At 38.1% G+C, this 15,594-nt stretch overlaps 1 protein-coding gene across 3 annotated transcripts in view; it reads right to left on the reverse strand.

Moving 5' to 3' along the window:
* FOCAD (focadhesin) overlaps window positions 1-15,594 on the reverse strand; it is a 282,277-nt gene that overhangs the window by 47,658 nt on the left and 219,025 nt on the right. For all 3 annotated transcript variants that reach the window (XR_013994507.1, XM_081067235.1, XM_081067234.1), the window contains exons 28-34: window positions 14,504-14,593; window positions 7,079-7,226; window positions 5,094-5,213; window positions 3,536-3,658; window positions 3,021-3,098; window positions 2,288-2,359; window positions 780-882 (exon numbers count right to left, since the gene is read on the reverse strand). Coding sequence is in view for 2 of the 3 variants with exons in the window: in XM_081067235.1 (XP_080923361.1) it covers window positions 780-882; window positions 2,288-2,359; window positions 3,021-3,098; window positions 3,536-3,658; window positions 5,094-5,213; window positions 7,079-7,226; window positions 14,504-14,593 (734 nt within the window). In the remaining variant the exon portion in view is untranslated. The remainder of the gene's footprint in view (window positions 1-779; window positions 883-2,287; window positions 2,360-3,020; window positions 3,099-3,535; window positions 3,659-5,093; window positions 5,214-7,078; window positions 7,227-14,503; window positions 14,594-15,594) is intronic.

Here is a 15,594-nt window from a genome sequence, read left to right on the forward strand (position 1 = left end):
TACCTGTCGGGGGACATGTGAAATTAGGTTTTAACGAGGAATCTTTGGTATCTAGACCTCTCCGGTCTGGGTCCGAGAGAGCCAGTGGGTCAAAATTCTATAAACAGAAAGGAGCAGATATAGGTCCAGTGCATTACAGTGATGCCTCCCCAGAAAAATCTCCACGTACAAACACAAGCATGTGGGAACTGCAAATATTTCTTATTGCTTTTATTAAAAAGCTGCCAACAGAAAAAGCTTTGTTATATCGAGATCTAGGATTTCAGTTCCAAGGCCCAGGAGATGTACAACTATCATGTATTTACCCTATTATTTCGTCCAAATCAGGAGCCAGAAGAACTCTAGCCATATATGAAGAGACTTCTAATGAACTACGAGTAGTATACAAGCTATTGATTCAGTCTAGCAAACTAAAAAGAACTCGGGTCCAAGCTTCCAGGACGTGGTTCCTTTTTTTCCTGGATTTGTCACTAAACTAACTCTGTATGTAAGTTATGTAATCATTCTGATCGTCAAGTTCTTCATCTGTAAAATATGGGGTTAGACTCAATGTCTAAACTGTTCTCTAAGGGAGGCAGGGAGGAAGAGTGAAAAAAGCATGGGCTTTGGAGGCCGATAGATCTGAGTTCAAACTTCATGTCCACCCCTGACCATGTTAGGTCAGGAAGACTTTCCACAGCCCATTTCCTCTGAGGTATAATTAGGGATGGCGAGACCCATTACTTAGGGCTGCTGTGAAGATTAATGCTCTTAACAATTTCCTATGGCTCTAATCTTACCAGAGGTTCTCCTTTGATTTGAGGACAGAGTAGATAGATGAAGATGTCCTAGAAGCCAGACTGCATTGGACTGAAGGCCAATCATCCCAGACACACTGATGACCTATGGATGAAAATGGAACAGTTCAGTGACAGGGCAAGATCCAAACTCCATTCAGTAAAAGGCCACTCACAGAAACTCACAAATCTTTTATGAGGTGGCGGTTTATCTATATGAAAATGTTCTATAACAAGAATGAAAAGTTCTATAATGAAAAGTTCTATAACAAGAGGTAATATCACCTGTATAGTATACCAAACCTGGGACACACAGGTGCTCAACAAGTGCTGTTGAATGAATGAATGCATGAATCAATCAATTAATCAATCAATGAATCAATTAATCAATGATGACAAAAGAAGGTACTAGTACTTGTCTCAGGTAATAATGAGCTAGATTAGTCTCAAAGGAATTTTCAAAAAATGAAAAAAGAAAATCCGAAAAGTAAAAAAAGGTGATAGTTTCTTAAGATTAAAATACCTCTTAAAATAGGAGTATTACTTTGTTCCTGTCTTTAAGTAATGTTTTATTACTGTTTTATCATTCATAATAAATATTTTAAAGCTAATTTAAATTATAGATTTTTCTCCCAAGTTATAACAACTTCTTTTTTCTGAATATGAATATTCATACACACAAAAGAAAGTTTCTTTTGTTCAGAGATTTATGTTTGCTTTTAAAAGCATGAATTACTAAAACTTCTTTATGTTGTAGGTGTTATACACACCTATATTTTACAAGGATGAAAACAAGTATGCTAAGTAAAAAGACCAGGCTATCATAAATCAAGGTGTATGTACACTAAGAATACCAACTATGCAAAGAAAGCACATACACTTGAAAAGAAACATGACCAAATATTAGAAGCAGTTGCTTCGAGGTGGGAGGACCATCAGTGGTAGTTTTTTCAGCTCCTTTCACTATATACTGTCAAATCTTATGCAATGAACATAATAAATTTTTTTTAAATAAAAACCTTTAGATATAAAATTATTTCTTAGCAGATAAATCTGATTATTCTTTAGCCAAGGATAACGCTGACAATCAGTTACACAAATACTTGTAACAGTGACATCTGAACTAGTGCCACTTGACCTTTCTACTTAGATACCTGTCCTGCCCTCTGATCACCTTTTCTTTTTCCTTGTCCTGAGGGCCTGACATTCCTTGAAGGATCAGGTTTTAAATTTTAAGGGAAACCAATGCCAACTTAAGTTAACTCAAAAATGCCAGCTTTCTTTTTTTCCAGAGGCAGTGAGTGTTTGTCAGCGAATGTAGGGCCAGAAACCACTTTCAAATGCACCATGAATAATTCACCATGAATAACCAGGGAATAACCAGAATAACCATGAATAACCAGAGATTTCCTCGTTTTCTAAGGAAAACAGTTTCTTTCACGAAAGAGAAAAAAGATAACAAAGGGGAGTACCTATTTTCCTACCCAAGGGTTTTAAATTCCTCTTCTCACCTGAGTTAAGGTTCTAATGACTTCATTAAGTCTGGCTTGAAAATGAGAGGTCTGGATGGCTTCTGACTTCAGCTGGAAGAACAAGGAGAAATACCCAACCCAACATCCCAGAAAAAGTAAATAATGACATTCCCAGTGTATGAGCTATCATAGTCTAAGCTACGGAATAATTTATCCTTATGGCCTGCTATTTCAAAAACAAAAGCTATGAGCTCCTGGAGAGCAGAGCCCATCCATTATTTATCATTGATTTCCTAGCACCAGTTTAGAGTGGCAGGTAGCAGTCACTTAATAAACCCTTACATATGAACAAAGGAATTCCTTAGAATTACTTATAAATTTACACTGACAGATGTCCACTGTGGAAAACATTTTAAAGTGAAATAATAATTACATAGATATAAACTTAAACATTACACATGCAAAATGGAGTTTCTTATGAGTGACTTGAAATGTTTTATGATTCAACCACGTTTCTCAGGAACTTTCTAGAAAGTACGTAAGTAGATTAGGTTTAATCCTTACAATCCAAATAAAATAAGGAACAAATCTCGATATAGAAAGAATTCTCGGCAAATAACAATTTTCCATACATCAAGTCACTGAAAACCCAGTATAACCATTACCATGAGCATATATTCCTCTGTCCTTAGCATACTGAGATATTGGGTATTCTTTGGCTATGGCTATATACACGTTTAGATCCCCCCACCCCCACCCCTTTTTTTTTTACCTGCATTACATTCCCTTCGGAGCCTACCAAGGCCACCATGCCATGAAGGGCTGCCAAGCAAAGCATTGTGGGAGTGCCCTGAAAACAAAGCATCAGAGTATGTCAATAGGGAAAGAGTCCTTGGGTTTGAATTCTATAAAACTTATTACGGTCAAAATGGTACTAAATTTGTAGGGTCAACATAACCTGTACCATTGAACTAAAAATGGCCTCAGACTTGAATAAATTAATAGGTTATTAAAGTTGTTAGATCATAGGTGGCTTCTTGGTTTTTATTTTTCAAAACCACAGTGCTGTTTTAAAATTAAAACACTAACCAAATAGCCAATTAAAAAAAATTATAATAGTTGACAGATATATCATTTATAAGGGATGAAAAGTACATGTTTCTCTTTCATTTGAAATTGTTTTATTGTTAAGCTACAGACTTTAGCAGCACGTATAAATGGTCTAATTTAGTAGCCCTTTACCTTTTACAAAAAAACGTAAAATAAGATGCAAGATGTGACCTCTACCTCTGCTAGAACAATTCTGATCCAGGCAGGGAGCAACGTGTTGCCCAAGTCTTCAGCTTTTCCATGTCCACACACAGACAAACCATGAACTATGTTTCCTAACGCCAAGGCAAAACCTGAAGTCTGTTACAAATAAATAAAAACAAGGGGTAAGGAAAAAGAAGAATACTGGCATAGATCAGGAATGTTTACATATAGCAACAGAAGCATTTCTAGGCGCTCCTTTTCCTACTCACAAGTTCTTCTGCCATCCGAAAATCGGAGATTTCCTGATTTTTAAAATCTAGACTTTGGCTTACAACAAAAACTACAGTCTAATTGCAAGGGATTCAGCTGTTGTGAGTGGTTTATTTGAGAAAAATAACACTGCACTACTGAACAGCTTGGCTCAAATGATCCAAATTCTGAGAGGGGGTTAGGGTGAAAGTATGAAAATAGATCACATGAGTTCAGTCAACTCCCAAACAAGAAGAGAAAATGTCCCATAATGAGCACTGTATATGTGAATTTCAACATTTTGGTGTTCCAAAACCTACTACAAATGAGCAGGCATATGACTATGAAATAGTAACAATACCATACAATATAAGCTTAAAAACCAGTGAATCCTGAAATAATCTACGATGGCCAGTATTAAAACTTTGGAGAAACCTTAAACAAACAAAAAAACACCACCACCAATGGGGAAATTCTAGAGCATGTGTTAATCAGATGAAACAGGTTTTTTTTTAAATTGTGGTAAAATACATATAACATAACCCTCTTAACCATTTTTCACTGTGCGGTTCAGTGGCATTATGTACATTATATTGTACAATCATCACCACCATCCATTTCCAAAATTATTTTCATCTTGCAAAACTGAAACTCTATTCCCATTAAACAATAACTCGCCATTCTCCTCCCCCACCAACCTGGCAACCATCATTCTACCTTCTGTCTCTATGCTTTTGACTACTCTAGGTTTCTCTTATAAACAGAATCACATCCAGGATTTGTCTTTTTGTGATAGCATATTTCACTTAGCATTATGTCCTCCAGGTTTGTCCCTGTTACAGCTTATGACAGGATCTCCTTCCTTTTTAGCATTGAATACTGTTTCAGAGGGAACATTTAAGGGTATTTAATTTACAGGTATTTCAATTTTCCTATACATATTCAGTCGTGATTCTGTCTTGAATTTGCTGAGGTTTAACCTTATCAGAGACCTTTATGTATTCACATATACACAATTTCATGTCTGTAGCCTGAGATAACTCTGAATTCCTAGCCACATGTTCTAGGATTTTATAAACACAGAGCAATAGTTGGAGAGAGAGAAAAGCCTTTGTAGTCTCTCAGATCAAAAAGAAGGTCTACAGGAGGAGACAGAGGATAAGGTGAGAATAAGACACCTGTGACTGTTGGCTGTAGCTGTGAGAGAAGAGAATAGTTAGAGTTCCTCAGCTCTGGACATGAAAATTATCCCATTACACTCTAATTCAGAGGTAAGTCAAACTTAGGACTCAGCAGCAGCCTGAGAGCCACAGAGAGAAATAATCAGGGCACACATTCCAACCTGCTGGTTGTTCTCCACCAACAATCGAAGCTTGTTCATGATATCTTCCGCCTCTGCAGCCTCAATAATTCCAGCACTGAATGCTGACACACACACACAGCTAAGGCTGTAGGCCAGGACCTGAGAAGAAAAGACAGCGGGGAAATATTTCTGCACGAGCGAAAATAAAAGAACACAGTTCAGTTGACACAAATATTCTGTCAAACTCCTCCCCAAGGTAAGGATGGGAATCAAATACACCCACCACAGCCCAGGCACCATTTTGCTGCCTAACATATTTCCCAACAATGTTGTGAGTTGGGTGTCATTATTACTACTTTATAGAAAAGGGTTTTTTGAGGGTCCAGCACGTATAGCTAGCAAGCGACAGAGGTAAGATTCAAATCCAGGTCTTTGGACTCTAAACTAAAAAGTTCCCTCATCAACTCAGAACACAGTATCTATCAACAGTAGAAGCAGATTTTCATCACGGTGGTGGTTACTCATTGCCACGTGCTCCAATCCAAGGCCAAACAGCAGAGGAAACTGAAAGAAGTGAAACACTGTTAAGATTCCCTGGTCCTTCATGCTCCCTTACTAGGGACCACGACTGTGGGCTTTAGAGTCAAACAAATCAAACAGAGATAATACTACTTACTTCATAGTGCAGGTAGGATAATTTAATAAGTAAATTAATAAACAGACACATTACAAATAAAAAAGAATGCTGGGAATAGAAACAGAATACTCTTGTATGTCCCAAATTGACCATTTATTGACTCAGTAACTTTGAGCAACAATCTATTTGAGCCTCAAGTTTTGCAAACCAAACTTAATCACCCCCTTCTCTGCTATGGTGCATTTTCATGATAAGACCCTCCCTTACAAAGATGCTCTTAAGTCAAAGTGGAAATGCTCAACTCCCAGCACTAGTTAATACAGCAGGAAAGAAGGAAGAGGTTTCTAAGGTAGAAATTGGACAACAAAACATCAGAGGGCAGAAAAAACACGCTGAAGGCCTTATAAATCAAAACATCCAGGCAGATAGATGCATCGATTATAAAAACCTTGCTTTCATTTATTAATCAACTTGTTCCTCAGTTGCAAAATTTGCTTTTTGCTTAAAAATAAAATGTAGTACTTTTAAATGGTGCTCTGCACCGCTTTAAAAATGGAAATGTGGTGCATGTCTTAGAACAAAATTTCAACCTTCTGTGCCCCAAAGAAATTCACCGATTCAACAAGCCCCTTTGCTGAAAGCAGAGGAGCCGAGCAAGGAAACACAGCAGCCATTATGTACTCATCAATAGCTCGTGGGCAGGCCGGGACAAAGTAGAGTCTGCTCTAATGAGAGGGACAGTCTGGCCAGGCCAAGAGGTCGTCTCCAGCTCTCTCAGAGAAGAGCACAGGAGATTCAGCTTCACCTGCGCCCATCAGACACACATGCCTCTGACATTCCCTCTCAACACGGCCAACACATAGACGGTGTCACATGAACTGCAAGTCTGCATACTTTTGTGCCGTGACAGAAAAAGCCCTTCATTTAATGTGGGAAGAGAAATTGCCTCCATCATTTTTCCTCCTAGCTGGCATTAAAAAAAGCAAATGCCTTTCTGATCTGCAGTTTCTTAAGCTTTTTCCTGGCCATCTTTTAAAGTTACATTTGGCTGGAACATCATTCTAAAGTCTCCATTTAACCTTCCTCCAGAAATGGCAGCTCTTCTTAGAAAGCACCGTCTAGTGTTGCTGACTTAGGTGTTTGCATTCACTGAAGGCTCTTATCTTATATGCCACATTTCAGTCTACGTTGATTTAAATAGCTGCACCATTTGAAAACTTTACGGTCTAATATATAGGTTGTTTGCCACTCAGATTTTCTCCTTGTTCCAGTTGACAATGAGGAAGAATCTAATTTCAGGGTTACCAAAATGTGAGAAGTAGAAAATAAGCAGCAACAGGAAAACAAAAGACCGGGAAGGGAAGGAAACTGGAACCTCGTCTCCTACCTCCTGAAATGTTCGGCTCTGGCCCCCACTATCGTCGAGGTATGTAGACAGCTTCCGAAGTGATGCTGCCACGTGAACTCGTGACTCCATCTGGCTGCTGTGGCTCATGAGGGACAGAACAAGTCCAACTCCCAATATACAGCCCGTGCTTGGATGCCAAAAACAAATATATATCAGGTGTTAAAATCACAGGAAATCGATGCCATCGCTCCTCACTCATCATAGGAGTTCACAGTGCAATTTGAGGTGAGAGTCAAATCAGCTCTATCTCTGCGCTTAGAGAAATGCTGGGGTCCTGTGTCCTCCCCCCACCAATGTTGAGTGTACTATGATTAACTGTGTAAGGAGAGAAAAGACGAAATTTCAGGCTATGAGCTGACGCCACCTGACTAATAACAGGGCAGATAAATGCAAGGCTGGTTAGGAGGTCCTTGTAAGTGTCTCACGTTTCCTAGTCAACTTCAACGAGTGGAATTTCTTTCTTCAAGAAACTGTGTATTTGTCTGTGCACAATAACATTAATCCTCCTCTCCCCTCTGACGCCCCGGAGAACCACTGGGTCAGAAGAGAAAATGGACAAATGACTGCTTGTCAAAAGTTACCCCATTTGACGTTTCAATTGGAACCTTGGGCTTTGTGCCCCAATTCTCCTGAAAGAATACCTATCCATTTAAAGAAACAAATTGTCCCAGAAAACTTCTCGTTAGTATAAGATAATGCAGCTTTGGAGTGTTCTACTTTTTTTTTTTTTTTTTAAAGTTTTTGTCTTCATGGTTGTTTTTCAACTTGAGGGAATGCTGAGTTTTTCAGATAACATCCTCACTCTGCTTTGGCTTGCCTCTCCTCATCATATCTGCTGCTTAAGAAGACATTCCAGGGAACTTCTCCAACAACATATTTGAGTGCCCGTATGTCATTTCGCTCTTATATAAGCATCTATCTCTTTGGCGGGCGTCAAGAACCTTCACATCGCTGCACAAATGTGTTAGCTACTTCCCCCAATACCTCTGTGCAAACAGGGCATCCACATCTGATGAGGGACACCCAAAAGGATAGAGAGGTGACAGGATTTGCTCAAGGTCGTGCAAGGAGTTTCTAGCAGAGCACAGACAGAAGATGAGGTTTGTTTTATTCCCAGCCTTCTGTTCCATCTGCCCAACCCCAGGCCCCGCTCAGTGCCCTGCATGATGCCATGATGGGACGCCTAGAGAAGGCAACCGAGCTCACATGTGTTTTTCTAGGTTCCACTGCCTAATAGTCTGGCATTAGAAAACCCTTTGTAAAGAAGCTACTGCAGTAATAATCCATCATTAGTAAGACAGAAGTGCTGTTACAGCTCACAGGAACTTAACAAGTTCAACGAGCACAATACATTTCCAACCAGTTAAATCAGAGTCTAATATCTGAACATTACACGCTTTCGCGACAAAGCACATTTCTGAAAGAGGAGAGGCTGTTCTTCATTAGTATGGATTTAAGTCCTTCTTTTCATTTAGAAGCTACAGGGAAGTTTTTCTGGCTATCTTTCTGGCTATATATTGATGCATATAAAATTTTGACAGAATTAGACCAAAACTACACTTAGACAAAATGTGATTAATACTTGGAAAACGCAGACTTTTGCTCCCTCTTTGACTATTTGACTGGTACTTATGCTTAAGATTTCAAATGTTACTTCCTCAGGGACATCTTCCCTGGCTCAGCAGGGAACATTTTTAGTACTCTCCCATAGCACCCTGTACTAATTTACTTCAAACAATTTTAATTATAAACTCTGATGAGGGTTATTTGGGGAATTGTTTAATTACCATCAGCTTCCTTCACTAGCGTGCAAGATCCATGAGGGTGGGCACCTTTTCTGTCTTTTCCCTCACTACACTATCTGTGGCACCTAGTATACTGCTGGATGGAGAAGGCATTCAGCCAATGTTTATTGAATGCTGAAGAGCGGATCAAGTGCAGAGTTTCAAGAGAGCCTAGGGTAGAGAGATGATCTACAAAAATAAAAACAAAAAACCAAGACCTGATTCTTTTGCTTATTTGGAGGCAAAACTGATGGGTGGTGAAATTCACTGAATATATCATCCAAGATTCAGTCAAGAAAATTTGATTTCTATTTCCTGCCAGACTAATTTAAGAAAAGAGGGTGTAAGGTTCATGTGGAAGGAGGATTCCTTTCAAAGCTCGTTTAAGTAAGTGTTGGGGTTCATCTTTCTTAATAAATTGGCAGGCATCTAAGTCTTGCTTTTGGGGCTATTCTGGGCACAGAAAAATCTCTATCCCCTGGACTGAGGCTCCTCTTTTGCCATTTCAAGGCATATGGACACAAAGACTTAGAAAAGAGATCCTGGTATTTAGTTGACTTTTACCTAAATAGTATCACAGTATAATTAATTCTTAGGCAAGGTCACCATTCACTAATGAGTCTACTCATTGCTACCATGGTAATTATTTGATTGTTGTAATATATGAATATATAATCCAACTATATGTGTGCCAATATAAATATATTACAGTGTATGCACCTATTGACCTTGTAAATTGTTTCCTTCTACTTTGTCTCATTTTTCCGCCATACACCAAGAAGGTACTTCTAAATCTTTATTCCTGATGGTTCATGCTGATGTCCATTTTTTCTATATTTTAATGTGTTTACATTTTGTCCTAAGTCTTAATGATTCCCCCAAGTGCTTAGTTCAGCATTTCTACACATTTACCTCATTTTACCTTCCCTCTGATATGCCTGCCAGCTCTAAACAAAGAATAACTTTGGCAGAGGTAGCTTTCACATCTTTCTGCTCATTGAAAACTAAAAGGAGGGAAGTGGGGAGGCCGGATGGCTCAGTTGGTTAGAGGGCGAGCTCTCAACAACAAGGTTGCCGGTTCAATTCCCGCATGGGGTGCTGACCCCTGCAACCAAAAATTGAAAACAGCGACTGGATGTAGAGCTGAGCTGCGCCCTCCACAACTAGATTGAAGGACAACGACTTGGAGCTGATGGGCCCTGGAGAAACACACTGTCCCCCAATGTTCCTCAATTAAAAAAAAAAGGAGTGAAGTGATGGTGTCTCAGACAGATGAAATAAACACAAACACAAATTATAATGTTAGGTATAGAATTGAGGTTTTATAATAACTAACAAATCTTCTATAAGAATACTGACAAATGGGGGCTGGCCCGGTGGCGCAGGGGGTTAGAGCTCCGTGCTCCTAACTCCGAAGGCTGCGGGTTCGATTCCCACATGGGCCAGTGGGCTCTCAACAAAAAACAAAAAAATAAATAAAATATATTTAAAAAAAAAAAAAAGAGTATTTATCTTTAAAAAAAAAAAAGAATACTGACAAATGATAAAGAGGATTTGAGTTTTCAAATTGCATGCCCTAGCTTTTGGACAGAAGCGCCATCTTCCAGTAATTCACCAAAACGACCAACACAAAGGGAAAGAGGGGAGGCCCTGCTATATGTTTTCTGGCCTTTTAGAAAACATGGAGTTGTTCCTTTGGCCACATACATGTGGATCTACAAGAAAGGTGACATTGTAGACATCAAGGGGATGGGCATTTTTCAAAAAGGAAAGCCCCACAAATGTCACCATGGCAAACATGGAAGGGTCTACAATGTTACCCAGCGTGGGGTTGGCATTGTTGTAAACACACAAATTAAGGGCAACATTCTTGCAGAGAGAATTAATGTACGTACTGAACATATTAAACAGTCTAAGAGTCGAGATAGCTTCCTGAAAAGTGTGAAGGAAATGATCAGGAAAAGAAGGAAGCCAAAGTGAAAGGTACCCGGGTTTAACTGAAGCACCAGCCTGTCCCACCCAGAGAGCCACACTTTGTGAGAACCAACAGAAAGGAGCCTGAGCTGCTGGAACCCATTCCCTATGAATTCATGGCACACGTGTAAAAAAATAAAAGACCTCTGTACTGTTAAAAAAAAATTATATACCCTATTATGTCATTACTTATTTGGATCTCTTATCCAAGTATATTACAAGATCACTAGCAGAAAGAAATTCTGAGTTTAAAAGCTATCAAAGTCTAAAATGATAGTGAATGTTCTTCTGTATACTTAGTGCTAACAAATCACCCTTTGTACATATTTTTAAAAAGTTATGCAATTCTGATATATGTGTTGCTATATCAACTGAGATATTATACAGAAATATCTGTAGAAAAATATGCAATTAACCAGAATGAATCTTCAATTCCCTAGGTGACTGTAGGCTATCCTGCAGATTAAGTACTAGGCCATCTAATAATTAGTTCTAATAACAGTTAACATTCGTATAGTGCTTTGCCCTTTTCAAAGTACTCTACAAATGTTACCGTGTTTGTAAAAGCTCAATAGTAATTAACCAATGCTCAGGGTGGATAGCCTGACGTTAAGGCTGTGAGGATTGCAATGGCACAGTAAGTACCACTAGATGGCAGCAAAATGTAGGTGATAGGACCATACATACACCCCTAGGAGCCCAGACGCTTGGTTCTCTCAGCAGGGACTTGCCCATTAAATCAAAGAAGCATGGTGAATTTGCTCTGGGTGAATTCTATCACTTGAGGTAGCACGCTCCCAGATCTATTAACTACCTCCTGGTAATGCTGCCACTATTTCACTTGTGGGAGGACTGCCCTAGACTCCTGCAATCGTATTAGACAGGGGAATACTTTATGCCATGAGCCAGGCATTCAGGCCTGAGCCTAGTTAGATTCTACTGGTCCTCCCACCCTCACCCATCCTTTTTTTTAATGGTGAATATGACGCTCATGTCAGAAAAATAATAATAAACTGCATACTGTCAGGTGTCAAATTGTTTTCTTTCTATTTATTTATTTTTTTAAAATATTTAATTTTATTTCACCCATTCCCCTACCTACCTCCCCGCTGGCAATCGTCTGCTTGTTCTCTATATCTGTGGATGTGTTTCTGCTTTGTTTTGTTTATTCATTTGTTCTATTTTTTCTTTTTTTTTAAGATTCCACATATAAGTGAAACCATATGGTATTTGTCTTCTCTGTCGGACTTATTTCACTTAACATAATGCCCCCTAGGTCCATCCATGTTGTCATAAATGGCAAGATTTCACTTTTTCATTCTAATACTGCAGCTTTCTTTCTACTGAAACACTCTCCACTGTATTATGCAAGTGAGAGAACAACAGCTCTGCGGTCAGACCACCTAGCTTTCTCTCCTAGCTCTGCCACTTACTGTGTGACCTTAAACCAGTCTCTTACTTGAGACTCACTTTCTTTGTCAGTAAACCAAATTGATGATGATTCCTGCTTTTGTATCAAAATTTAGGTTGTAATCAGGGCTTAATAATAAGAGACATGAGAAACGGATGTGAAAACTTCTAGCACAATATGTGGCTACTCAGTATTAGTTGAACCTCAAACCAAAGAGAACTTTATAAGCAGTGATACCCACAAAACATTAAGAATGACAAAATATTAGACTTCATTAGCTGTAGGAATAACAGGAGTTTGGAGAGGCTAAAGAGAGGATTTCTTGAAGAAGAAATGGAGCTTTTAATTGGACTTTGAAAGACAAGCAAGATTTTACTAAATGGACAAGAAATTTCTGATGGCTCTATTCTATTTGACTCTGCAGGATTAGTCTCCTATCTAGGCTAACCTCCTCTCTCCCAAACACAGCTGTTCATTAAGAAGTAAGAATCAAGAAAGAAGGTAAGAACAAAGAAATAAGAAATGATGAAATCTTATTAATATAAAAAGTTAATTTTAAAGTTAAATATACTGAGACATGTGAAGTTATTACATGCATAAACACCCACACCGTGGGTAATTCAGTTATCCCCATGGTCCTTCTTACATTCAAACAACCTTCCCACGAACTAAGGAAGATAATACATGAAAGTCATTCTTGATTGTTTTAACTGGCTGAAAGTTTGCAGCATCTTAATCACAAAAATTTCCCCCAACTTTATAATACCTGAGCTACAGCTATGATGAACACCTCTGGGGGGAAGGCAGGAAGAAAGGTATGTGGGGCTGGGAAGGGGAGGAAAAGAAAAAAGGAAGGGAGAGGGAGTGAAAGGGAGAGGATTGGAGAGGGAAAAAGAGAGGGAAAGGGAGAGGGAGAAGAAGAGGAATAGGTAGCTTACTCTTTGGTTGTAAAAGGCATCACTACTGATCCATCAATACATGGATTAGGCTCAAAAATAACTCTTCATTGGACACAGTAACAGTTAAATGGCTCTATTCCTTCCATTAATCATTTCCTATATTCCAGAGACTTCAATCATGCCACTGAATGCTCTTTTTCCATAATGAAAACCATACTCTTAACATGACATTTCATCTCTAAAGTGTTTTGTGATAAACTGGGTGAGTGTCAATTGTTCTTATCCAATCTTAGCCTGTATCTGAAAGAAGACCCCTAACTACCACCTACTAAGAGAAGACTGATTTTATTTACTCATGATGAAACACTTGATACATGCAGCTACCTCTACCACTTACTCCTTGTTAGACTGAATCAAAGAGGCTAGACGGTGTAAAAGTAACTTCAGATCAGAAGTTCCTCAAGTCCAGAATTGTAAACGCTGATTTAAGTCTTCTTTAAACAATGCCCATAATAGCAAAAATTAAATAAGTTATAAATTGGAAGTTAGTGCTTATAACCTGTGGAATTTCCAAGTAACAATGAACCAGAACGAGCTTCCAAAACATGTGGAAGTGTAAGAAGGTACCGTGGAGTCCTCAACGGTGTCAAACCGTCAAGCCTAATAAAACCATATATTCTCCCACACACGTCACACAGACTAACTGACACAATAAATGCCTCACTAAACGAGTCTGTTTAACACTGCTTTTTGAGGCACTCTCTTCTGATTATTCCTTTTCGTTTCTGTTATCTTTCATGACTGGAATGAGAAAATAAATTAAATTTTAAGATATTTAGTTTAATAAACAAAAATCTTTTAAAAGTATGACATCTGTGGAAGAAAAACAGGCTCTGTTAATACTGAGGAAGTTGAGAACCCCTGGTTTGTTTCCATTTTGATTTTTCAGTCACTGGATTTCACAGGGAAATCTAAACCATGAGTGGAATGCTCTCTTAGTCCAATCAAATTCAAAGAATCGTTTCTTTGAAAAGGTTAACACATGCACACAAGTCCCCAGATATATGCTTAATATGAGACGTACAAGACAGGACTTGAGGATTAGTAATTTAATGGCAGCCACAAAATGACATTTGCTGCTTTGTACTGAAGCAAATTGTCTATTGCTAAAACATGGTTTTCAGAACAAGTAAGCTTTTTTGATTATGACTGAAAACTCTTTGCAAAGAAATTCAAGACCAGGTCCTACAAATATTTGTCCATAGAATACAGAATTTATGGTAGAGAAAGAATTAATCTCTAAGTATCTGTTAGAGAGGAAATGGAATCAACATACTTGTATTCAAGACTAGTGTCAAAGCAGCAGTTTTCCAGGGCATCCAAAGACTTCATTATAAGAAGGTTCATGTGTTGGCCGGATATATCACTGCATAAAGACCAAAAGGGAAAAATGAATTAATTAAAGTCATTCAACTGTCCAAATTATTAATACTCACTATATAATATTTTGCCAATATTTTACTGAAAATCCATTTTAAAAAAAAGAACATAAAAGTAACAACAATATTGATGATTCCTAATAATATTGATGATTCCTAATCAACAATAATATCGATGATTCCATATTTTGCAGAGAAACTGAGTCAGAGAATTTACTCGATAATTGGGTTTCTGAACATTATAATCATTTGCAAACCAATAAACCCTATAGTTGCTACTTTTGCATTTTCTCAGCTCATTCAAATTTTTTTGTAATTGAAGTATAGTTGACATACAATATTAGTTTCAGGTATACAACATAATGATTCAACATTTGTAGCCCTTATAACGTGATCACCACAATAAGTCTGATAACCATCTACCACCATACAAAGTTATTACCATATTATTGACTATATTCCCTGGGCTGTATATTACATCCCCCTAACTTATTTATTTGATAACTGGAAGTTTGTACCTCTTATTCCCCTTTTCACCTTTTTTTATTTGTCCCCTCACCCCTTCCCTCTTGTAACCATCAGTCTGTTCCCTGTATCTATGAGTCTGTTTCTGTTTTGTTTGTTCTTTTGTTCCCTTTTTAAAAATTCCACATATAAGTGAACTCATGTGGTATTTGCCTTTCTCTGACTTATTTCACTTAGCATGATATCCGTTAGGTCCATCCCTATTGTTGCAAATTCAGCTCATTCAAGTTAAATCACACAAAAACAAGAACCAAAGTCAGAATTTCACAAAAAAGTATTTCTAAGAATGCTCAAGTGATTTTCTTCAGAATATTTACTAAGCCCATTAAGTTGATATTATTAATAATCATTCCAAATCTCTTTCTTGCAAAGACTGTTACTTCTGATTTTATGTCTCAGTTGTGGAGGTTATAAGTTCAGTCCTATACTCACATTTTTTTAAAAAGTGGGGGGGGGGGTGGAG

Source organism: Rhinolophus hipposideros, assembly GCF_964194185.1.
Source record: "Rhinolophus hipposideros genome assembly, chromosome: 11".
NCBI lineage: Eukaryota > Metazoa > Chordata > Mammalia > Chiroptera > Rhinolophidae > Rhinolophus > Rhinolophus hipposideros.